Source organism: Ranitomeya variabilis, chromosome 1 (genome assembly GCF_051348905.1).
Source record: "Ranitomeya variabilis isolate aRanVar5 chromosome 1, aRanVar5.hap1, whole genome shotgun sequence".
Lineage (NCBI taxonomy): Eukaryota > Metazoa > Chordata > Amphibia > Anura > Dendrobatidae > Ranitomeya > Ranitomeya variabilis.
This window is the reverse complement of record NC_135232.1, coordinates 532,143,219-532,168,659: the sequence shown is the minus strand read 5'-3', so window position 1 is coordinate 532,168,659 and position 25,441 is coordinate 532,143,219. Positions and strand designations below refer to the sequence as shown.

The 25,441-nt window shown below is 44.4% G+C and overlaps 2 protein-coding genes across 7 annotated transcripts in view; one reads left to right on the top strand and one right to left on the bottom strand.

Annotated features, from left to right (window-relative positions):
* Positions 1-23,312, bottom strand: part of LONP1 (lon peptidase 1, mitochondrial) — a 701,187-nt gene extending 677,875 nt beyond the window's left edge. For all 6 annotated transcript variants that reach the window (XM_077254500.1, XM_077254519.1, XM_077254480.1 and 3 more), the window contains exon 1: positions 22,827-23,312. In XM_077254500.1, coding sequence (XP_077110615.1) covers positions 22,827-23,228 — 402 coding nt within the window. In that variant the 5' untranslated portion in view covers positions 23,229-23,312. The remainder of the gene's footprint in view (positions 1-22,826) is intronic.
* LOC143796732 (uncharacterized) overlaps positions 1-25,441 on the top strand; it is a 612,535-nt gene that overhangs the window by 460,269 nt on the left and 126,825 nt on the right. The window lies entirely within an intron of this gene.

The following is a 25,441-nucleotide window of genomic DNA, read 5'->3' as shown; positions in this document are numbered from 1 at the left end:
GCATAATGTAGGGCCCAGTGTGAGAAAGCTGGGTCTCCCTCAGAGGTCATGGGTCTTCCAGCTGGACAATGACCCAAAACACACTTCAAAAAGCACTAGAAAATGGTTTGAGAGAAAGCACTGGAGACTTCTAAGGTGGCCAGCAATGAGTCCAGACCTGAATCCCATAGAGCACCTGTGGAGAGATCTAAAAATGGCAGTTCTGGAGAAGGCACCCTTCAAATATCAGGGACCTAGAGCAGTTTGCCAAAGAAGAATGGTCTAAAATTCCAGCAGAGCATTGTAAGAAACTCATTGATGGTTACCGGAAGTGGTTGGTCGTAGCTATTTTGGCTAAAGGTTGTGCAACCAAGTATTAGGCTGAGGGTGCCAATACTTTTGTCTGGCCCATTTTTGGAGTTTTGTGTGAAATGATCAATGTTTTGCTTTTTGCTTCATTCTCTTTTGTGTTTTTTCATTTAAGACAAATTAAATGAAGATAATACCAAAGAATTTGTGTTTGCAATCATTTTCAGGAAGAAACTGAGTATTATCTGACAGAATTGCAGGGGTGTGAATACTTTTGGCCATGACTGTACATACAACATACATACTACATACAACATACATACAACATACATACAGCATACATACTACATACATACAACATACATACATACACTGTGTTCCAAATTATTATGCAAATTGGATTTAAGTGTCAAAGATTTAATTGTTTTGTTTTTTAAATAAACTCATGGATGGTGTTGTGTCTCAGGGCTCAATGGATCACTGAAATCAATCTTAAGCACATGTGATAATTAGTTTTCCAGGTGATTCTAATTAAAGGAAAACTACTTTAAAATGTTGTGCCACATTATTAAGCAGGCCACAGGTTTCAAGCAATATGGGAAATAAAAAGGATTTCTCTGCTGCTGAAAAGTGTTAAATAGTGAAATGCCTAGGACAAAGTATGAAAACATTAGATATTTCATGAAAACTTAAGCGTGATCATCATACTGTTAAGAGATTTGGGACTGAAACAGAGCACAGACAGAGTTCATGCAGATAAAAGCATAATGAGGAAGGTTTCTGCCAGACAAATTCATTGGATTAAGAGAGCAGCTGCCAAAATACCATTACAAAGCAGCAAACAGTTATTTGAAGCTTCTGGTGCCTCTGGAGTCCCTCGAATCTCAAGGTGTAGGATCCTTCAAAGGCTTCCTTTGGTTCATAAACCTACTATTCAGCCACCCCTAAACAGTGTTCACAAGCAGAAATGGTTGCAGTAGACCCAGACATACATGAAGACTAATTTTCAAGCAGTCTTGTTTATTGATGAGTGTCGAGCAACCCTGGATGGTCCAGATGGATGGAGTAGTGTATGGTTGGTGGATGACCACCATGTCCCAACAAGGCTGCAACGTCAGCAAGAAGGTGGAGGAGTCGTGTTTTGGGCCAGAACCATGGGGAAACAGCTGGTAGGGCCCTTTAAGGTTCCTGATGGTGTGAAAATGACCTCTGCAAAGTATATAGAGTTTCTGACTGACAACTTTCTTCCATGGTTTAAAAAGCACAAATGTGCCTTCAGGGGCAAAATCATCTTCATGCATGACAATGCACCATCTCATGCTGCAAAGAATACCAATGAGTCATTGGCAGCTATGGGCATAAAAGGAGATAAACTCATGGTGTTGCCACCATCTTCCCCTGGCCTCAACTCCATAGAGAACCTTTGGAGTATCATCAAGCAAAAGATCTATGAGGGTGGGAGGCAGTTCACAGCAAAACAGTAGCTCTGGGAGGCTATTCTAACTTCATGCAAAGAAATACAAGCAGAAACTCTCCAAAAACTCACAAGTTCAATGGATGCAAGAATTGTGAAGGTGATATCAAAGAAGGGTTCCTATGTTAACATGTAACTTGGCCTGCTAGGATGTTTTGGAGTTAAATAGCTTTTTTGTTCAGTGAATGACCTCCTAATGCTGCTAATTCCACAAATGAGCATTTTCAGTTCTTTAAAACATATCAAATGTTTAGAAATTCTACTGTGCCTAATAATTTGGAACAGTGCATTTGGAGTTTTTATTCATTTTGGAGATTATACTGTTATCATTGGGAGGTTTCTTCAATAAAATTTGATGTATACTCTAACAAGTGATGACTGACTCATTTGCACTGACCATTTAGGAAAATCCGAGAAAAATATAATTTGCATAATAATTTGGAACATGGTGTACATTACACACAACATACTACATACATACTACATACATACTACATACAATACATTCATACATTACATACAATACATACAACATAGAGTACATACTCACCATCACTTGTCACTTTGATCCCCGAAGCCAGTGTCACCTGTAACAAATATTAAAATAACAAACACACACTATACTCCCTGATCCGCAGAAATCCACGAGTGTCCCACGACGATCTCCCGTGGAGTGCAGCAGCATCAGCTGATGCGACCGCTCTCTAGGGGCTCCAGGAATACAATGACGGGAGGGAGGCATCCTTCCACACTGTATTCCTCCACCACTGTAAAAAAAAGTCCCTAGTCTCACTTTTGGCATTGCTGTGTGAGAAAGTTCCCACGCAGCTTTTGACATAAAGTGAGACCAGTGAACTACAGTAACCTCTCAGTGATGCACTGCAGAAGCCATTGTCTCCTGTCAGTGTGTCACTGGAGGTCCTATAGAGCAGTGACATCACCCGATGTCACTGTTCTATAGGGGAGATCGTCGTGGGACACTTGTTATTAATTGGACTGCGTCGGACAGGGAGTATACAGTTTATTATTTTACGTTTTTTGCAGGCGCTGAAGTAAGGCAAGTATGGTTAAATTAAGAATAATAAAATACTTTTTTCTGACTGTCTTTATTTTGTTTTTAACTCTTTCACTACTGTAGGATTAATAATGGATAGGCGTCTTATTGACGCCTCTCCATTATTAACCCAGCTTTATGTCACCTTACAATAGCAAGGTGACATTAACCCCTTATTACCCCATATCCCACAGCTACACGGGAGTGGGAAGAGAGGGGCTAAGTGCCGGAATTGGCGCATCTTACAGATGCACCATTTCTGGGGCGGCTGCAGACTGGTATTTGTAGCCGGGGGGGGGGGGCAATATCCATGGCCCCTCTCTAGGCTATGAATATCAGCTCGCAGCTGTCTGCGTAGCCTTTCTGGCTATAAAATATAGGGGGACCCCACGTCATTTTTTTGGGGGGTCCCCCTATTTTAATAGCCAGTAAAGGCTACGCAGACAGCTGCGGGCTGATATTCATATCCTGCGAGGGGCCATGGGTGTTAACCCCTTCCCAGGCTACAAATATTGGCCCCCGGCTTTCCCCCTCTGGCGCAGAAAATTGCGCAAAAGCCCACGCCATTTATTTATTTATTTATTTTTTTAATTAAACGCTCATTAAGAAACATCAGCCTTGCTATTATATATCTATCTATAGATATATTTATAGATAGATATATCTGTAGATACATAGATGTATCTATCCATATATCTGGCTACTTTCACACATCAGGTTTTTTCCGTCAGGCACAATCCGGCAAGTTTTGAAAAAAACTGATCCGTTTTTTTCCGCCGGATCCATTTATTTCTCATAGAGTTGTATTAGCGCCGGATTGCGCCTGATGGCCACACGTTTCATCCGTTTTTTGCAGGATCCGTCAGAAAAGCTGTTTCCGGCAGATGGAGAAAACGTACAGAAGAACTTTTTTCTGTCTGGTGAAAAAACGCACAGCGACGGGTCTGGCAAAAAATGTATGAAACAGATGTGGAATGATGAATCCGGCCTCAGAATCCGTTTTTTCATGCATTTTTTCCATTGAAATCATGCACATCTTTCATTCTCTCTCTCTCTATAAAAAAAAAAAAAAAAGGATCAGTTGCATCAGTTTTTCACTATTTGCAACGGATTTGTTTTTTCAAAAATTCGCCGGCTCCTGCCTGATGGATAGATGTAGATGGCTTACTTCCTATCCTGTGACATCCCCGCCCTCATCATGGGAGACATTAACATCCCCATCAATGATCCCCTCTCCCAATCTGTCTCATCTTCTTGCTCTAACTTCTTCATTCGGCCACTCACAGTTTACTAATTCTCCTACGCATGAGGACGGGAATACTCTGGACCTGGTTTTCTCCCGTCCCGGCTCGCTGCACGACTTTACTAATTCCCCTCTCCCGCTCTCGGACCACAACCTTCTTTCCTTCTCTGTCAAGAATTGTCTCCTCACCCAGGACACCCCCACTTACCACACTTATCGGAATACACGTACCATTAATACCCAGCAGCTTGTGGACAATCTCCACACATCTCTAGCCCCCATCTCCTCCCTCTCCTGTCCAGACTTAGCATTGTCACACTTCAATAATACACTGAAGAATGCCCTAGATGAAGCAGCACCTTCTACACGAAGAAAGACCCGACACAGACAACGGCAGCCCTGGCACACTATGCAAACATGCTTTCTTCAGCGTTGCTCAAGGTGTGCAGAGCGGCAGTGGAGAAAATCTCTCTTAGCAGAAGACTTCATCCACTATAAGTTCATGCTCAAAACCTATAACTCTGCCCTTTATGTGGCCAAATAATCCTACTTCACCACCCTCATCACCTCACTATCCAACAACCCAAAACGACTTTTTGAAACCTTAAACTCCCTCCTGAAACCTAAAGTACAGGCCCCCATCACCAACCTCAGCGGTGAAGATCTGGCCACTTATTTCTTAGAACAAAATCAACCACATCCATCAGGATATCTCAACGCAATCTCCTCAGTGCCTGGATCCCCTTCCCTGCCGCACTTCAAGCTCACTAGACATCTTTGAGCCTGTTTCAGAAGAAGAAGTTTCCAAGCTCCTCGCTTCTGCTCAGCCTACAACCTGCAACAGTGACCCAATTCCTTCACATATCCTGCAGTCTCTCTCACCAGTGGTCACCACTCACCTGACTAAAATATTTAACCTCTCTCTTTCTTCAGGTATCTTTCCCTCCTCATTTAAACATGCCATCATAACCCCTTTACTTAAAAAGCCATCCCTGGACCAGAACTGCACTGCTAACTACAGACCTGTCTCTAACCTTTCCTTCATCTCTAAACTCCTGGAACGCTTGGTCCACTCCTGTCTAATCCGCTATCTCTCGGATAACTCTCTTCTTGACCCCTTACAATCTGGTTTCCGATCTTGACACTTCACTTAAACTGCCCTCACTAAAGTCTCTAATGATCTAATAACAGCTAAATCCAAAGGTCATTGCTCTCTGCTGATTCTCCTGGATCTTTCTGCCGCATTTGACACTGTGGATCACCAGCTCCTCCTCACTATGCTCCGCTCTATAGGCCTCAAAGACTCAGCACTCTCCTGGTTCTCCTCCTACCTCTCTGACAGCTCCTTCACTGTATCTTTTGCCAGCTCCTCTTCCTCTCCTCGTCCCCTTACTATCGGGGTTCCGCAAGGCTCAGTCCTAGGCCCCCTCCTCTTCTCTCTTTACACGGCCCCTATTGGACAAACAATCAGCAGATTTGGGTTCCAGTATCATCTCTATGCTGATGACACCCAATTATACACTTCTTCCCCCGACATCACCCCTACCCTAATTCAAAATACCAAGGATTGTCTGTCTGCTGTCTCTAACATCATGTCCTCCCTCTACCTGAAACTAAATCTCTCCAAAACGGAACTTCTTGTGTTTCTCCCTTCTACTAACCTCACTCTACCCAACATCGAAATTACCCTGGAGGGTTCAACCATAACTCCCAAGCAGCATGCCCGCTGTCTTGGGGTCATATTCGACACCGAACTTTCCTTTACTCCCTATATCCGATCACTCACTCGCTCTTGTCACATGCATCTTAAAAACATCTATAGAATCCGACCTTTTCTCACCGTTGAAACTGCTAAGACTCTTACTGTCGCTCTTATTCATTCTCGTCTGGACTACTGCAACTCCCTTCTAATCGGTCTCCCTCTTACCAAACTTTCTCCTCTCCAATCCATCTTGAATGCTGCAGCCAGAGTCATATTTCTGTCCAGCCACTTCACCGATGCCTCCATCTTGTGCCAGTCATTACACTGGCTACCCATTCGCTACAGGGTCCAGTATAAACTCATCTCTCTCACCCACAAAGCTCTCCACAGTTCTACACCGCCTTATATCTCCTCTCTCATCTCTGTCTATCGCCCTACACGTGCCCTCTGTTCTACAAACGACCTAAGACTAACATCCCCCGTAATCCAAACCTCACACCTCCGTCTCCAAGACTTCTCTCGTGCTGCGCCAGCTCTCTGGAATGCACTTCCCCAGACGATCAGACTGATACCTAGCCATGACCTATTCAAGAGCGCTTTGAAAACCCATCTCTTCAAACAAGCCTACCACATCAACTACTCAGTAAACTAACTTCGCTTTGTTTCCTCCTTCCAAATATTATTCTGAATCGGCACCCTACTATTCATCTGTCTCCACACCCTCCATGCACATGATAACTGCACTTGATACTTGACTATTGCACTTAAACACACGGGCTGATAACCGGATCATGCAGCTTTGTATAAAAATCCCTATTTATTCTAATTGCCAGACCTGAAATAACAAGCAATTTTCACCTATTGTGTCCCCCCCATTTCCTTGTAGATTGTAAGCTTGCGAGCAGGGACCTCACTCCTAATGTCATTGGTTAAATTGTCTTAACTCGTACCTAATTTATTGTTTGTACATGTCCCCGCTTAATTGTAAAGTGCTGCGGAATATGTTGGCGTTATATAAATAAAAATTATTATTATTATTATTATAGATATATGGATAGTTAGGCTACACATCATTTTGTTTCTGTCAGGCAGGATCCGGTGAATCTGTGGAAAAACGGCTCCATTGCAAATATTGAAAAACTGATGCAACTGATCCATTTTTTAGAGAGAGAGAACGGAAAATGTGCATGATTTCAATTGAAAAAATGCATGAAAAACTGGATTCGGAGGACGGATTCATCATTTCACATCTGTTTCATACATTTTTTGCCGGATCCGTCGCTGTGCGTTTTTTCACCGGACAAAAAAAAAACAAACAAAAAAAAAAAAAAAACTTTCCTCTGTATGTTATCTCCATCCGGCGGAAACAGGTTTTTTTTACGGATCCGGCAAAAAACGGATGAAACGTGTGGCCATCTGGCGCAATCCGGTCGCTAACTCTGAGAAAAAAAAGGATCCGGCAAAAAAAAAAAAAAAAAAAACGGATCCGTTTTTTTTCAAAACTCGCCGGATTGTGCCTGATGGCAAAAACCTGATGTGCAAAAGTAGCCTAACTATCCAGATATCTATCTACATCTATCTATCTCATTCCTTCTGCCTATCTATGTATCTATCTATCTATCTATCTATATGTCTGTCTATTTATGTGTGTAATGGAGTGTGGGTTGGACAAATGTAAAAGAGGAGGTTGGACAAGAAATTACATCAAAAATCTTTTTCTTTTTTTGTTCAATAATACATCTTTATTTAGCTTTCAAAAATGCATACAAAACTGCATTAAAAAACGCATAAAAACACTGAGCAAAAAATGAATCAAAACAGCGCAAAAAAACGCATCAAAAACGCACCTGCGTTTTCTGCCAAGACCTGCAGATTTAATGCAGAAAAATCCACAGGCAAATCTGCAACGTGTGCACATAGCCTTATAACTTCCTGACAAAAAAATATTTTGGTTCCAAAATTGAGCAGATGTATAGTACACATGTGGGAAATGTTATTTATGAACTAATTTTTGTGACATATCTCTCTGATTTGGGGGCATAAAAATTCAAAGTTCAAAAATTGCTACATTTTCAAATTTTTGGCCAAATATTCGTTTTTTTCATAAATATCCATAAGTCATATCGAAGAGATTTTACCACTATCATAAAGCACAATGTGTCACGAGAAAACAGTCTCAGAATCACTAGGATCCGTTGAAGCGTTTCAGAGTTATGACCTCATAAAATGACAGTGGTCAGAATTGAAAAAAAATGGGCTGGTCAGGAAGTTGAAAATAGGCTTCCGGGTGAAGGGGTTAAATAACCATACTTCCTGCATCACCTGATCCCCGAGTCCCTCGATCTCCTGCAACAAAAATAAAATAATAAACCAACACAAATTCTCCCTTGTCCGCCGTAGTCCATTTAATAACGAGTGTCCCACGACGATCTCATGTGTAGAACAGTCACATCGGGAGATGTGACTATTTTACACGGCCTACGGTGATACACAGAGTTCACTGGAGTTCGTGCTCTCACTTAAGGCACCGCTGCATGAGAATTTTCTCATGCAGCGGTGCCGCAAGTGACAGCATGAACTCTGGTGAACTCTCTCTCTCGGACGTGTAGTGATACACTGACAGGAGGTGATCTTCCCGCAGTGTATTATCGGAGGCCAAGTAGAGCGGTCACATCTCCCAATGCTCTTAACAGGCGCTCACAAGCCACCTTCCCTGCAGGACCGGACGCCATCTTGGGGCAGAAAAACACGATGGAGACCATCAGCACAAGCGATCGCATCGCATTGTGCTGATGAGAGCAGACAGGGAGCTCGCTCCCTGTGCGATGCGCCTTAATGTCACTGTCACTACTGACAGCGGCTGCAGAAGGGTTATAAAAGCCAGCGACTGATGCCAGCAACAATCGTGGGCGTTGCTGCAGGGTGTCAGCTCTCACATAGAGCTGACACTCGCACTCAATCGCGGCGACAATCAGCGTGAGCCCCTGCAATAGCTGCAAAACATATATACTGCAGTTTACGGAAATGTAGCGCCATATATATATATGGCTCATGTCAGCAAGGGGTTACGTTATTTTATATTTTGATAACCTGTAATTGTGGACATGATAAAATATTTCATTTTTCACCTTCATTTTTTAGTCCCCTTAGCGGAGTTAACCTGTGATCATTTGATTGCTTATACTATTTTCTGAAATACCACAGTATTGCACATTTTTTTGTGCTGAAAATGCCCAACCCCCCCACCCCGCCACTTAGGCTTCTTTCACACATCCGTCGGGAGGCGGCAGTCATAATGTGTCGATGTGATGTATCGACGGATGCCACCAAAATAAGGAAAAATGTAACGGATTCAGTTTCTTGACGGATGTGTCGAATAAGGCACTGCCTGATCCTTCCGGGCATGCTCAGAATAGCAAAACGGTATACGTCACTGGATTCCCGTTTTTGACGGTCAGCGACGGATGCGATTTTCCGACATGCAGAAAATACATTCCTCTGAATGTTTTCTCCGCCCGACGGACAGCAATTTTCAGATGGAACCAGTGCACGACGGATGAAATGGATGGCCATCCGTCACAATCCGTCGCTAATACAAGTCTATGGGAAAAAACAGGATCCTGCAGAAAAATTTGCAGGATCCTGTTTCTTCAAAAATCAACGGATTTCGACGAGAGCTAAAAGACGGAAGTGTGAAAGAGGCCTTATACACGAGTCACGGTACAGAAAGCCAGTGGGGGAGGGGGGGCAGCAGAGCACCTTCCTCCCGAAAGCCAAGTTTGAAAGACCTAAGTCTAGCCTATAATGTCGGAAGAAGGTAGAGGGTGAGTACCATACTGCCGCCCTACAAATCTGCTCCCCCGAAGCGTTTGCCCTTTCCGCCCAGGATGTGGCAATAGCACGCGTAGAGTGGCCGTAACACCCTGTGGGGGAATTTGGCCAGAAGAAGAGTACGAAAGTGAGATAGCTGTACGCAACCACCGTGCAATAGTTGCCTTTGAGGCCTTTTTTCCCGTTTGTCCCCTGGAAGGTGACAAAAAGGGCTGATGACTGACGCCAAGATTTTGTGGCTTCTATGTATTGAAGCAGGCAGCGTCTGACATCAAGACAATGGAAGGTTTGCTCTCCCTGGGATTTTGGTTGAGGACAAAATGAGGGTAGGATAATTTCCTGGTCCCTATGAAATTTAGAATTGACCTTTGGTAGGAAGGCCGGGTCAGTTTTGATAATTACCCTGTCATCCTGGAAGGTAGTGTAAGGGGGGTTTACTGAAATAGCCCGCAGCTCGCAAGTATGGCGGGCTGAGGTTAGAGCAACCAGGAGGACAGTTTTGAGTGTCAAAGATTTTATTGAAATAGAATCAAGAGGCTCAAAGGGGGAAACAGTTAGAGCATTTAAAACTAAATTTAGATCCCAGGGAGCCACCTTGGGAGATAATTTTGAGGGTCTAGATGTAAAAGAGGCTCGGATGAACCTATAGACCCAAGGGTGGTCAGCAAGTTTGAGATCAAACAGCGCACCCAGGGCGGAGACATGCACCTTCAGGGTGCTAGTAGATAACCCTCTCTCCAGCCCTTTTTGGAGAAATTCTAAAATTTCCTTTACCGGAACTTCTTGGCCCGTTTGGAACAACTGTCGCCCTGAAAATTCCAGGAATTTCTGCCAAATTTTCTGATATTTTTCTGAGGTGACTTTTTTCCTGCTAGCGAGCAACGTGGTTACTAAAGGGTTCGAGAATCCTTTTGCTAGTAGAAGTCCCCTTTCAAGTTCCAGGCGGTGAGATGTAGCCCGTGTACTTGAGGGTGTTGAACTGGTCCCTGGTGTAGGAGATCCGATGTATCTGGAAGGATCCACGGGTCCGAGATAGACATGCGTCTGAGCCACGTGAACCATGCCCTTTTCGGCCAAAAGGGAGCTATGAGTATTACTCGTGCTTTGTCTTCCCGAATTTTCCTGAGGACTGCCGGGATTAACGGTATTGGGGGAAAAGCGTATGCCAGATGAAAGTTCCACTGGTATAGAAACGCGTCTACTCCTTCCGGTTGTTCTCTCGGGTTTAGAGAATAGAACTTGTTCACTTTCCGATTTTGTTTTGTGGCGAACAAGTCTACTTCTGGAATGCCCCAGTTGGCACATATTTTCCCAAAGACTTCCTGGCTCAGGGCCCACTCCCCTTGATGTAATGGGTGACGGCTTAGGAAGTCGGCTACCTGATTTTCTGATCCTCTTAGGTATGTCCCAGTTAGAGAGAGAGAGAAGGTTGTTTTCGGCCCAAAAGAAAAGTTATTTGGCTTCTGTCATCAGGGAAGGTGATCTTGTGCCCCCTTGGCGATTTACATAGGCTATTGTTGTGTTGTTGTCGGATAACACCACCACATGCCTTCCTTGTATTTTTTTCTCCTATTTGAAGAAAAGCTTGTCTCACCGCTGACAGTTCTTTCAGATTGGAAGACGCTTCTGTCATTGAGGGCTCCCACTGACCTTGTAGGACTTGATCCCCCATATGCGCTCCCCATCCCCATGGGCTCGCATCGGTGGTGAGGATTACTGGATTTTGCAATGACCATGGTACCGCTTTGCTCAGATTTTCTGATTTTAACCACCATTTTAGTGAGTCTTGGACCCTTGGAGATAGGAGAATCTTTCGATTCAGATTGTAAGGGTTTCTTGCTTGCTCGGCTAGTACCTGCCATTGCAACTCTCTCGTGTGGCTTTGGGCCCACCGTGTTGCTGGAATTGTTGCCGTTAGAACTCCCAGGAGCGACATTGCATTCCGTAGAGAGATAGATTGTTGCTGCTGAAGAAGTTGCACCTTCTGTTGGATAGACTGAATCTTCCTCTGTGGGAGGATACACTCTTGTTTGACGGAATCTAGTAGGATCCCGAGGAACTCTTGAGACTGTGTTGGGACAAGTCTTGATTTCTTCAGATTTATCATCCACTCCAAGCTTGTTAACACGTTTATAACTGTTGTGACTGCTTTTTCGCAATCTTCTTTGCTGTTTGCTACTACCAAGAAATCGTCCAAATAAGGCACTAGTAATATGTCTTGTTTTCTGATGTAGGACGCCACTTCGGAAATAATTTTGGTAAACACGCGGGGTGCTATGGCTACCCTGAATGGAAGACATTGATACTGTAGGTGGGTGGGAGTTTTTTCGAGGTTTACTAGCAGTCTGAGATATTGCTGATGTTGGCTTGCGATTGGTACATGGTAAGCGTCTGTAAGATCGATTACTGCCATATAACAGCTTGGGTTGAGCACTTTTATCGCCGTTCTTAGAGTTTCCATCTTGAATTTCTCTATTTGAATGTACTGATTTAAGGCCCTCAAGTTGAATATTACTCTTAACGAGCCGTCTGGTTTTGGTGTTAGGAATAGGGTGCTGTAGAACCCTTTTCCTATTTCCTGATGAGGAACTCTCACTAACACTTCTTTCTGTATGAGGAGATGAACTTCTCTTTCCAGTGTGGCCTGATTAATTCCCGCCACCTGGGTCATTTTCAAACGATTTGGTGGGAGGCTGGAGAATTTGAGTTTCAAACCTTCCGATAATAGGTTGGTTATCCACTGAGAAGCCGACAGTGCCACCCAGTGGTGGACGAACCACCGGAGTCTTCCCCCCACCGGAATCCTGGCGTCATTGGTGTTTTGGATCAGATTTAGGGGGAGGTTTGTTGAAAAGGAATCCTTTCTGTTTCTGATCTCTCCAAGGTCTGCCTCGGCCAGACCTGTCATCTGAATGGCCGCGGGCCCCCCTGTATCCAGATCCCCGAAAGGACGAACGGGAAGTCTCCCATCGGCGCCTAGGAAAGGAAGGAGGTGGAAATCGCTTCTTTTTGTCAGATGCTTTTTCAAGAATATCGTCTAGAGCTTTACCAAAAAGATATTGCCCTTCACAGGGTACTCCGCAGAGTTTGACCTTCGACTGGAAATCAGCTGCCCAATTCTTTAGCCATAATGTTCTACGCCCAGAGTTGGATAAAGCACAAGCACGTGCGGCCCCCCTGACCGAATCAATTGATGCATCCGCCAGAAATTTTGCGGCACCTTGTAGGGAGGGCAATGCTTCCAGTAGTTTCTCGCGGGCACTTATTTTTGATTTGGTCACTTAACTCCTCCAGCCACTTGACCATAGCACGAGCCGTGCAAGTGGCCGCAACCCCGGGCCTAAATGACCATGTTGATGCCTCCCAAGCCGACTTTAGAAAGGCATCCGCCTTTTTGTCAAGAGGGTCCTTTAGGGCTCCCATATCCTCAAAAGGCAATGCTACCCCTTTAGAGGTGCTGGCTATGGCGGCGTCTAATTTAGGAGCCTTTTCCCATTCTTCACATACCGCTTCATCAAAGGGGTACTTGCGTTTTAAGGCTTGAGGAATGGAGATCTTTTTATTTGGCTTTTTCCACTCTTTCTTAATTAAATTGAGTATACTATCATGGAAGGGAAAGACCTTTCGCTTCTTCCCTTCCAAGTTATTGAACATGCTATCCTGTACTGAACGCGGCTCCTTTGGGGTTTCCACCCCCATAGTTGCTCTAACGAGTTTGAGCAGTTTTCCAATGTCCTCTGACTGGAAATACGGGTGGCCATACTCCTCATCCGAGGAGTCTAGGTCTGAGGCATCAGAAGGGGTTAACACTCCCGGCTCATCCCCTGAATTAATGTCCGACCCTTGCTCACTTGCTGGGGGAGGGGGGTTTTCTTTAGCCGCCTGATGTTTCAGCTGCTCTTTGACTGTGGATTTAACCTCTTACCGTATTATTGACCTGATGTTCTGTAATAAGGAAGGTGTTTCTTTTGTGATTGTTTTATCTATGCAGGCCCGGCAGATTCTTTGGGTATATAGTTTAGGGAGTGTCGCCTTACATAGTGGACAAGCCCTATTCTTTTGTTTGGAGGTGGCTTTCCTTCCCTAAAAAGACACAGTATAGTGTATCAGTGTGTGTGTGATTTTGCCTTACAAAGGCACTCACCCCACCAGGACCCTGGATACCGCGGTAGCTTGCGACTCCTCAGACATTCCGGGTACAGGCATCTCCGGATCCATCGCTGGTTCGGTCATGTTAGCAGGCAACTGCGTGCTGTAGAAGACCAGCGCCTAATCGGTTTGCCCCCAATATATAGAAGGAGCGGTGCGCGCGCCTCTGGAACAGCTTCCGCCCGGAAGTGTCCAGCACACCGGCTCCTTCGGCGTGTGACGTCACTTCCGGCGCGACCGGAAGTAGTCATCCTTCACTTCGGCGGCCGGCGTCAGTGAAGGACACGCCCCCTGCCCCGGACCTGCCTCCTGTCCAGAGCGGTCGCCGGGGAGTCCAGCGAGGGGAAAGAAGGCGCGGTACATCAGCCCTTCACCCGGACAGCACCGCACGCAGTGCCGCCGAGCATGGCTGGCCCCTCCCGCGGACCTCGGCCTCCGGACCAGATCATCATGTGCGGTGCTGTCATGGTGAAGGGAAAAAATACTCCCACACAGGAGGGAACAATAATTATCAACGCCGCCGTCGCAACAAGGATTCTCAATCGCACAGAACAAAGTATGCTGCCACCAGCTCCGATTCTTACCAAAGGTTAACGGGTCCGGAGCCAACCCAAATCAGTAGTGTAATTCACCTCAGAGGACGCACAGTCCGGATATAGAGCATGAAGAGACAAGCTAGTAAAATTATATATTTTACTCCATAAAGAGTTAGGCAGTATTTATAGAAATATTAAAAGATATTATAAAGACGAATCATGTGTATATTACAATTACAAATAAAAGGGAACCTGTCACCAGGTTTTTTGCCTATCAACTAAAAATATCATCTAATAGAGTGTGAGCTACACATTCCCCAACTACTTGTGAAACTCTCCGACTCCCCCATAAGAATTTTTTATATTGCTCCCGCGCTGTATGGAAATATCCTCGGTCTGGTCCGATGGGCGTTGGTTCTGGCCCCTCTCCCCACCCCAAATCGGCATGCTGTACGCATTCCGTTCTGTGAATAGCGTTGTTCGCGTACAGGTCCCTCGAGTGCGCCGTCAAATTGCCTTCTGCGCGTGCGCAGTATGCTTTGCCCAACTGCGGGCAAAGCCGAAAAGCATTAGTACGCATGCACCAGTAAACTACGTCCCAGAACACAGCGAAAGACTTCAGGGACACAGTACTTCCGGAGCATGCGCACTAATGCTTTTCGGCTTTGCCCGCAGTTCGGCAAAGCACACTGCGCACACGCAGGAGGCAATTTTAAGGCGCACGTGCGGGAACGCAAACAACGCTATTCACAGAACGGAATGCGTACAGCCCGGCGATTTGGGATGGACAGAGGGGCCAGAACTAGCGCCCATCGGACCGTACCGAGGATATTTCCATACAGCGCAGGAGCAATATAAAAGGTTCTTATGGAGGATTCATGGGGAGTCGGGGGGGGGGGGTTTCACAAGTAGTTAGGGAATGTATAGCTCACACTATTAGATTATATTTTTAGTTGATAGGCAAAAAAACTGGTGACAGGTTCCCTTTAACGGTGAAAATTGACTTACGATTCTTTGATATCATTCAACGGTACGCCGTGTGCTGGCTGGGGGGGAGGGGACCTTCCCCACTTAGTTTCAGGTCAGATTGCACAGCCTGTCGTAGCTGAATCCCCTGTCAAAAGACACTTCTGGAATGCGTAAACAAATCCAAAAAATAGGTTAAACCGCACCCTATGTCCCTTACAGCCTTCCTAGGCCTGTGGACGCAAGTCCTTGCCAGGGGGTCAGCCCAGCTAAAAAGTCCAATCCATAATGTAAAAAAGAGGACAGCGCCACAACGGTCAGTGATGAGAAAAAAACTTACAGCTTTAATCTGCCAACTGCGGCGACGTTTCGGTATAAACCTTTATCAAACAGGTTTGATAAAGGTTTATACCGAAACGTCGCCGCAGTTGGCAGATTAAAGCTGTAAGTTTTTTTCTCATCACTGACCGTTGTGGCGCTGTCCTCTTTTTTACATTATGGATTGGTCTTTTTTACATTATGGATTGGACTTCTGGAATGCGGTCTTACCAAGTTATTCTAGCCCAAATTCCAGGCACTCCCTCTGTAGTGACATCACTTAGAAGCTGAAACCTCCTCTTACTTACAATATGAAAACCATCTTTTACGCATATCTCGCTGTATGAACCTCATGTAAGTAAGACACAATGCTCATGATGTTCCCAACGGCCGGGGCGTTCTTTTAAGTGTAAATACGGAGCCATTACATAAACTGCTTAAGGAGAATTCCGCACTTTGCACTCGTTGTGTTTAGCTGCTAGCACTTACAGTGATTGACAGATCTACCGATGGACATTCGGAATATATAATCCTCAGTCTAGCCCAAATCGGTGCCGCAATATATCAATTTAAAAGAACAATAGGAATCCATGCCTTTTGAGAGGGTCGATACCAGTTTCAACTAGTACTAGATGGGAGGAGGGAGAAATGAGCAGCCTTCCCGGAGACTGCTATCTGTAGGTAAAAGAAATAAACATTCTTTTCCACACACACAAGCAGGCAGAGTGGGAGAAGAGGGGGGATGGTCAGAATAGCCTGCATCATGTGTTCTCCGCTCTTAGAGGTAGCAGAGCTCAGTGTGCGTGGTAGCACACAACCAAATACCTCATGTTCCTGACACCCGTGCTGACATTAAAAAACGGACATGTCAGCGGGTTTCCCACGGACACACGGTCCATGGAAACACACTAACATTTTCACAGAACCATTCACTTAAATAGGCAAATAGCGCTCCGTTCCTCCCGAGTCTCTCCGCATGGCTGCCCAATGGTATAACATTCTGTGACACTACCAATGGTGTCAATCTGATCACTGCACCCCTATATGAATTCGTTGAGAGGTGTAGCTCGTAAAATGGGGTCATTTATGAAGGGGGGGGGGGGTTCTGCTGTTTTGGCACCTCATGGGCTCTCCAAGTGGGTCATGGCACCTGCAAACCATAACAGTAAAATCTGGTGCTCCTTCCCTTCCGAGCTAAGCCATGTGCCCAAACGCAGTGGATTACCCCCACATATGGGGTATCAGCGTATTCTGGACAAATTGCACAGTAACTCTGGGGGTCCAATTTCTTCTGTTACCCTTAGGAAATTTTAAAAAATAGGGGTGCAAAGATTTTTGTGGAAAAAAAATATTTTTTATTTTTACCGCTCTACGTTATAAACTTCTGTGAAGCACTTGGGGGTTCAAAGTGCTCACCACACATCTAGATAAGTTCCTTGGGGGGGGGGGGTCTAGTTTCCAAAATGGGGTCACTTGTGGAGGGTTTCCTCTGTTTAGGCACATCAGAGGCTCTCCAAACGCGCCATAGCGTCCGATCTCAATTCCAGACAATTTTGAGTTGAAAAAGTCAAACGGCGCTCCTTCCCTTCTGAGCTCTGCCGTTTGCCCAAACAGTGGTTTACCCCCACATATGGGGTATCAGCGTACTCAGAACAAATTGCACAATAACTTCTGGGGTCCAATTTCTCCTTTTTTTTGTGGAAAAAAAGTTAAATGTTCATTTTTTTTTATTTTTTTTTAAACATTCCTCCAAAAATTCCTGTGAAGCATCTGTAGGGTTAATAAACTTCTTGAATGTGGTTTTGAGCACCTTGAAGGGTGTAGTTTTTAGTATGGTGTCACTTTTGAGTGTTTTCTATCATATAGACCCCTCAAAGTCACTTCAAATGTGATGTGGGCGCTAAAAAAAATGGTGTTATAAAAATGAGAAATCCCTGGTCAACTTTTAACCCTTATAACTTCATAACAAAAATAAATAAATTGGTTCCAAAATTGTGCTGATGCAGAGTAGACATGAGGGAAATGTTACTTATTAACTATGTTGTGTGACATCTCTGTGATTTAACCCCTTTCTGACATACTATCTTGTCGAGGTGGGGTGGGCCCGTATGACCACCGAAGGGATAGTACGTCATATGCGATCGGCCGCGCTCACGGGGGGAGTGCTGGCCGATCGCGGCCGGGTGTCAGCTGACTATCGCAGCTAACATCCGGCACTATGTGCCAGGAGCGGTCACGGACCGCCCCCCGCACATTAACCCCCGGCACACTGCGATGAAACATGATCACAGTGTACCGGCGGAATAAGGAAGCATTGTGCAGGGAGGGGGCTCCCTGCGTGCTTCCCTGAGACGATCGGTACAAGGCGATGTACTCACCTTGTATCGAGCGTCTCCTCCCTGCAGTCCCCGGATCCAAAATGGCCGCGGGGCTGCATCCGGGTCCTGCAGGGAGTACTTCCGGGTCCACAGCAGGCGCTGGAAAGCCTGCGCGGCTGTATGTCAGATCGCTGATCTGAGAGTGCCGTGCAAACTGTCAGATCAGCGATCTGTGATGTTCCCCCCGGGACAAAGTAAAAAAGAAAAAAAAAAAATCCTAAATAAAGAAAAAAAAATTATATTATTCCCATAAATACATTTCTTTATCTAAAAATACAAAAAAAAAAAAACAATACAACGTACACATATTTAGTATCGCCGCGTCCATAATGACCCAACCTATAAAACTGTCCCACTAGTTAACCCCTTCAGTGAACACCGTAAGGAAAAAAAAAAACGAGCCAAAAAACAACGCTTTATTATCATACCGCCGAACAAAAAGTGGAATAACACGCGATCAAAAATACTGATATAAATAACCATGGTACCGCTGAAAACGTCATCTTGTCCCGCAAAAAACGAGCCGCCATACAGCATAAGCAAAAAAATAAAAAAGTTATAGTCCTCAGAATAAAGCGATGCCAAAATAATTATTTTTTCTATAAAATAGCTTTTATAGTATAAAAGCGCCAAAACACAAAAAAATGATATAAATGAGATATCACTGTAATCGTACTGACCCGAAGAATAAAACTGCTTTATCAATTTTACCAAACGTGGAACGGTATAAACGCCTCCCCCAAAAGAAATTCATGAATAGCTGTTTTTTGGTCATTCTGCCTCACAAAAATCAGAATAAAAAGTGATCAAACACTGTCACGTGTCCGAAAATGTTACCAATAAAAACGTCAACTCGTCAAGCAAAAAACAAGACCTCACATGACTGTGGACCAAAATATGGAAAAATTATAGGTCTCAAAATGTGGAGACGCAAAAACTTTTCTGCTATAAAAAGCGTCTTTTAGTGTGTGACAGCTGCCAATCATAAAAATCCGATATAAAAAACGCTATAAAAGTAAATCAAACCCCCCTTCATCACCCCCTTAGTTAGGGAAAAATAATAAAATTAAAAAAATGTATTTATTTCCATTTTCCCGCTAGGGTTAGGGCTAGGGTTAGGGCTAAAGTTAGGGTTAGGGCTAAAGTTAGGGTTAGGGCTAAAGTTAGGGTTAGGGCTAAAGTTAGGGTTAGGGTTGGGGCTAAAGTTAGGGCTAGGGTTTGGATTACATTTACAGTTGGGATTAGGGTTGGGATTAGAGTTAGGGGTGTGTCAGGGTTAGGGGTGTGGTTAGGGTTACCGTTGGGATTATTGTTAGGGGTGTGTTTGGATTAGGGTTTCAGGTAGAATTGGAGAGTTTCCACTGTTCAGGCACATCAGGGGCTCTCCAAACGCGATATGGCGTCCGATCTCAATTCCAGCCAATTCAACGTTGAAAAAGTAAAACAGTGCTCCTTCCCTTCCGAGCTCTCCCGTGCACCCAAACAGGGGGTTTACCCCAACATATGGGGTATCATCGTACTCGGGACAAATTGGACAACAACTTTTGGGGTCGAAGTTCTCATTATCCTTGGGAAAATAAAAATTTGGGGGGCTAAAAATCATTTTTGTGGGAAAAAAAAAAGATTTTTTATTTTCACGGCTCTGCGTTGTAAACTGTAGTGAAACACTTGGGGGTTCAAAGTTCTCACAACACATCTAGATAAGTTCCTTGGGGGGTCTAGTTTCCAATATGCGGTCACTTGTGGGGGGTTTCTACTGTTTGGGTACATCAGGGGCTCTGCAAATGCAATGTGACGCCAGCAGACCAATCCATCTAAGTCTGCTTTCCAAATGGCGCTCCTTCCATTCCGAGCTCTGCCATGCGCCCAAACAGTGGTTCCCCCCCCACATATGGTGTATCAGCGTACTCAGGACAAATTGGACAACAACTTTTGGGGTCCAATTTATCCTGTTACCCTTGTGAAAATACAAAATTGGGGGCGAAAATATCATTTTTGTGAAAAAATATGATTTTTTATTTTTACGGCTCTGCATTACAAACTTCTGTGAAGCACTTGGTGGGTCAAAGTGCTCACCACACATCTAGATAAGTTCCTTAGGGGGTCTACTTTCCAAAATGGTGTCACTTGTGGGGGGTTTCAATGTTTAGGCCCATCAGGGGCTCTCCAAACGCAACATGGCGTCCCATCTCAATTCCAGTCAATTTTGCATTGAAAAGTAAAATTGCGCTCCTTTCCTTCCGAGCTCTGCCATGCGCCCAAACAGTGGTTTACCCCAACATATGGGGTATCAGCGTACTCAGGACAAATTGTACAACAAGTTTTGGGGTCCATTTTCTCCTGTTACCCTTGGTAAAATAAAACAAATTGGAGCTGAAATAAATTTTGTGTGAAAAAAGTTAAAAGTTCATTTTTATTTAAACATTCCAAAAATTCCTGTGAAACACCTGAAGGGTTAATAAACTTATTGAATGTGGTTTTGAGCACCTTGAGGGGTGCAGTTTTTAGAATGGTGTCACACTTGGGTATTTTCTATCATATAGACCCATCAAAATGACTTCAAATGAGATGTGGTCCCTAAAAAAAATGGTGTTGTAAAAATGAGAAATTTCTGGTCAACTTTTAACCCTTATAACTCCCTAACAAAAAAAAATTTTGGTTCCAAAATTGTGCTGATGTAAAGTAGACATGTGGGAAATGTTACTTAGTAAGTATTTTGCGTGACATATCTCTGTGATTTAAGGGCATAAAAATTAAAAGTTGGAAAATTGCAAAATTTTCGCCAAATTTCCGTTTTTTTCACAAATAAACGCAAGTTATATCGAATAAATTTTACCACTAACATGAAGTACAATATCTCACGAGAAAACAGTGTCAGAATCGCCAAGATCCGTTGAAGCATTCCAGAGTTATAACCTCATAAAGGGACAGGGGTCAGAATTGTATAAATTGGCCCGGTCATTAACGTGCAAACCACCCTTGGGGGTAAAGTGGTTAAGGGCATAAAAATTCAAAGTTGGAAAATTGACAAATTTTTCAAAATTTTTGCCAAATTTCCGTTTGTTTTTTTTTCACAAATAAGCGCAAGTCATAAAAAAAATTTTTTACCGCTATCATGAAGCACAATATGTCACGAGAAAATGTCAGAATCACTGGGATCCATTGAAGCGTTCCAGAGTTATAACCTCATAAAGGGACAGTGGTCAGAATTGTAAAAATTGGCCCGGTCATTAACGCGCAAACCAACCCTTGGGGGTAAAGGGGTTAAGTACAGGAAAGCATCATTTTTATCATCTTTAAGATCAATAAACAACAAATCCAACTCAAGTAAGGAAAATATTTAGTTACTACCTAAGCTATTCCACACTGAAGAGAAAATCAGCACTATAAACTGAATGGTACTGCACACTGGAAAAAATTAAATCTGTGGTGACAATGTAGAGGGGGAAAACTGTGGAAAATCTGCAGCAAAATCCGCAGGAAGATCAATACGCCATCTGTCAAATACTGATGAATGGTATCCCTTATCTACAGAGGAAGCTGTAGCCATGCCTAGACATACCCACTCCCCTCACAGTTCCCTCACTGAACTGTAGGTGGCTGGAGACTGAGGTTACTTATGAATAGACTGTAGAGTCATGAGCAGGGTTGTCAAACAGCATTCCTCGAGGGCCGCAAACAGGTCATGTTTTCAGGATTTCCTTGTATTGCACAGGTGATAATTTAACCACCTGCACAGATAATGATTCCTGCTCCTTGGGCAATGCTAATGAAATCTTGAAAACACGCATGGTTTGAGGCCCTCGAGGAATGCAGTTTGACACCCCTGGTCATGAGCGCTCGCTCTGTAGATGGACACCGAAAAGGCTTATTTTAATAGTAGGCAAAAAGAATTAAAAAAATAAATAAATATGACACCACCATTATTTTGAAAGTAACCATGCCAACTCAAGTCTAAGATCTATTTAACCACATAATAATTGGAGCCATTTATCGCTTTTGCACTTCTGTGCGAGATTTCTCCTCTTCCTAAAGCATATAACTTGTATTTTCCCACCCATATTGCCATACTAGGGCTTTGGTTTTTCCAGGGCAAATTGTACAATTAATGAATTACACCCTTCACTTTATCACATAATGTACTGGAAAACAAGAACATTTTTTCTACATGAAGTGACAATATTATTCCGCCATTGTTAGAGTTTCGTTTCCATGGCATTTGTGCGGCAAAATAATTATGCTAACTGCTTCTTTTTTCGGAAACCCATAACGTTTTTACTTTTACGTCGATGGAGCTGTGTGGAGTCGGGTCTGTGAGGGTATGTGCCCACAATCAGTAAACGCTGCGGGTTGGACGCAGCGCACTTGTGCAGCGTCCCACTCGCAGATTCCAGATGTGCCAACATAGTGGATGGCATTTCTAGAAATCCCATCTCCACTATATGTCCAGAGATGCCTGCGGGTCGACCGCGGAGCCGGACATGTGGCACGTCTCTCCAGACCGCAGTATGTCTATTTCTCTTGTGGAGATGCAAGTCTCCACAACAGAAATTTGACCCTGTGATTCCGCACGGTTCAGCGACCACATGCAGATTCACCTGCACGCAACAGCCGGCAGTGCTTTGGATGCAGCGGACATGTGCTGCCAGTTCCTGATCGTCTGCACATACCCCGAGTTGTAAGGAGTCTTAGTAACTGCATCCCCTGGCAGAATATTTATTTTTACAGAGTTACTCTTATGGTTTACAGTGTTTTATATTGCTTGGAGATGCAAACAACTCCATATTGGGGGGGTTTAGGCACTCCTGTACTGGCAGTCCAGCAGCACATAAGATCTATGAAGCCCGGCCATAAAGACACGACAGCAGCAGCCGGGGGGTCACTCACCTCCAAGATCTTCACAAACCTGGGGAACACAGGGTTCCTGGACACCGGGATCACAGGGACATTGGGAAACACGTCAGGCACCAGGAGGGGAGTTAGAGCTGTCACCACGGGGGCTCCATAGGCTGCCTCCTCAGCCCCGCCATCTTCTCCACTGCTGCCCCCATCGTCCCCAGAGAATGCGCCGCTGCCACGATCCCCAAAGCTATGTACTGCTCGGCAAAGGACAGCTTGGAGCCCAGGACCAGAGACCGCACTGATGGGAGTCCCTGACCATGCGACCTCTGTGTAAGATCTGGGGACGCGGGGCAGCCTCCAGGCCGTGCACACTCTCCGCTGGGCTGCCCGGCCAGCACCGAGCCCCAGACACCGGCCTCTAGCCCACAAGAGCAAGTACTGGGTCATGCTTCTCTACTGTCAAGCTGGCGAGCGGCACGCTGCTTCCGACGACGCACACTGATGACGTGGCAGCTCTCTACCAATACAAGTCTTCTGGAGAAGTCTCTGGAGGCCATTTTGGATACTGGTGAATGGATGTTGATCTTCTGAGGAGGCTGAAGTTGGTTACTTATTCGGCAATTTTTTTTTCTGTTTTTTATAGGTTTAACAAGAAAAAATAAGCATCACAGTAATAAAACACAATGCAGCTTAGTGCCCTGATGTGGATATACTTAAAAAGCTACAAAAACAATAAATCTGGCACAAAAGTGGGCACCAAAGAACGTAGAAGGGTTAAATGACTTTGGGCCACTGATCTCACACTGCAGGCATATAGAACAGGGAGACCCACATCAAAAACAGGTATCTCCAGCCTGGCCAAAATGGGTTCTGGGCATCACACCTGGCAGGTACATACTAAAACCCTATGTGCCAAATTAATCTATGCCTATGGTAGATATTTTAGTTGTATTTATCTATACCTATGCCTATTTTAGATTTTTTTACAGTTTCATTTTCTTAATTTAGTTTTCCTTTCCACTTCACTCTATTTGAAGCAGAGTAACCAATTTATTTACTTATGTATTTATTTGACATAAAGTTGCTATACATGAATGTAGGGGTTAACTTTTTTGGAAACAGAATAACAGTTTTAAGCTCCGGTTTTTTTATTGGAATAAGTTCATATTAGTACAAGGTTATCTTCCCAGTTTCATTAAGATCTTTTTAGAGATTCAGTCTTTATGTGTCGCCATATTCTGCCATACCTATGCCTAGTGTGTTATCATGATTGGAAACTGAATAACGGATTAAGCTCAGTTTTTTTTATTGGAATATGTTCATATTAGTACAACAAGGTTATCTTCCCAGTTTCATTAAGATCTTTTTAGGGATTCAGTCTTTATGCGCCGCCATATTCTTTTGAATTTTTTCAATGTATTTTTCCTTTCCACTTCCCTCTATTTAAAAATAAATTAGCAGAGGTTAAAACTGTAAGGGTATGTTTCCACGGTCAGGAAACGCTGCTTGTTTGACGCTGCGCAGAGCTGCAGCGTCAAACAAGCAGCGTCCAGATGTTCCAGCATAGTGGAGGGGATTTTATGAAATCCCGTCTCCACTATGCGTGGAAACCCGCACGCGGCGGCCCTGCGACTACGGACATGCTGCGCGTCTTTTCAGATCGCAGCATGTCCGTACACCTTGCGGGGACGCAGCGTCCCCGCAAGGCATATCACAGGGCGCTATGGGAGAGAGCGATCATCCCGGATGTGAAGAGTTAACACATCCGGAATGATCGCGTCCCAGAAAGGGGGCGGGGCTTAGCGCCGAGCGGCTTCGCCGCTGCGGCGATACTGCCGGCCATCCTGACAGTGGAAACATACCCTAATTGTGTTTTCAACAAGGCAAAACCATACGTTTCTATATAGTAACTTTAAATTTCAAATAAACACTGAATCACTAAGAAGATCTTGATGCAACTGTGAAAATAAGTTTGTCATTAATATGAACTTATTCCAACAAGAAAAACAGAGCTTAAAAATGTAATTCTGTTTTCTCTGACACCCATGACGGCACCACGGAGAGAGAGGGGGATCCGCCCACCAAGGACAGGAAACCTACAGATAAAAAGGCGGTACCTCTCTCCCGCATCAGTTGGTTTCCTGTCCTTGATGGGAGACCTACAGACTTTCCAACAGGGGGAGGGAAAGTTTGTGGAAACCACAAAAAAAATGCGAAAGTACGATCTGAGATGTATATAACACAAGATCTTTATTGGAACATGCAATGGGACTAATGGAGAACATGTGCAAAAACATGTATGAAAGTGCAACTGTGCGGCATTGATAATTATTGTTCCTGCCTGAGTGGGAGTAGTTATCGCGTCGCTGCAGTGTGCCCAATAGCCCGTACATAGCAGGCAGCCTTTCTGGCGACTAATTACCCTAGGTGCAGTACCTAATCTGACCTGCGGGTAAAGGGGGGCGCCAGAGAGCTGCAAGGTTTAAGTGGAACTGTAAGCGGGATATACACAAATCCCTGCAGTTCATGGTATATGGAAGAGCAGTGGGATACCTAAAATAAGCCCCTGCTGTAAACTAAGAGGTCCCTAGCCTTGTGTGTGTGTTTTTTATCACATTGTGGCAGTGGAGGGATAACTAAGATAAGCCCCCCCTGCACAT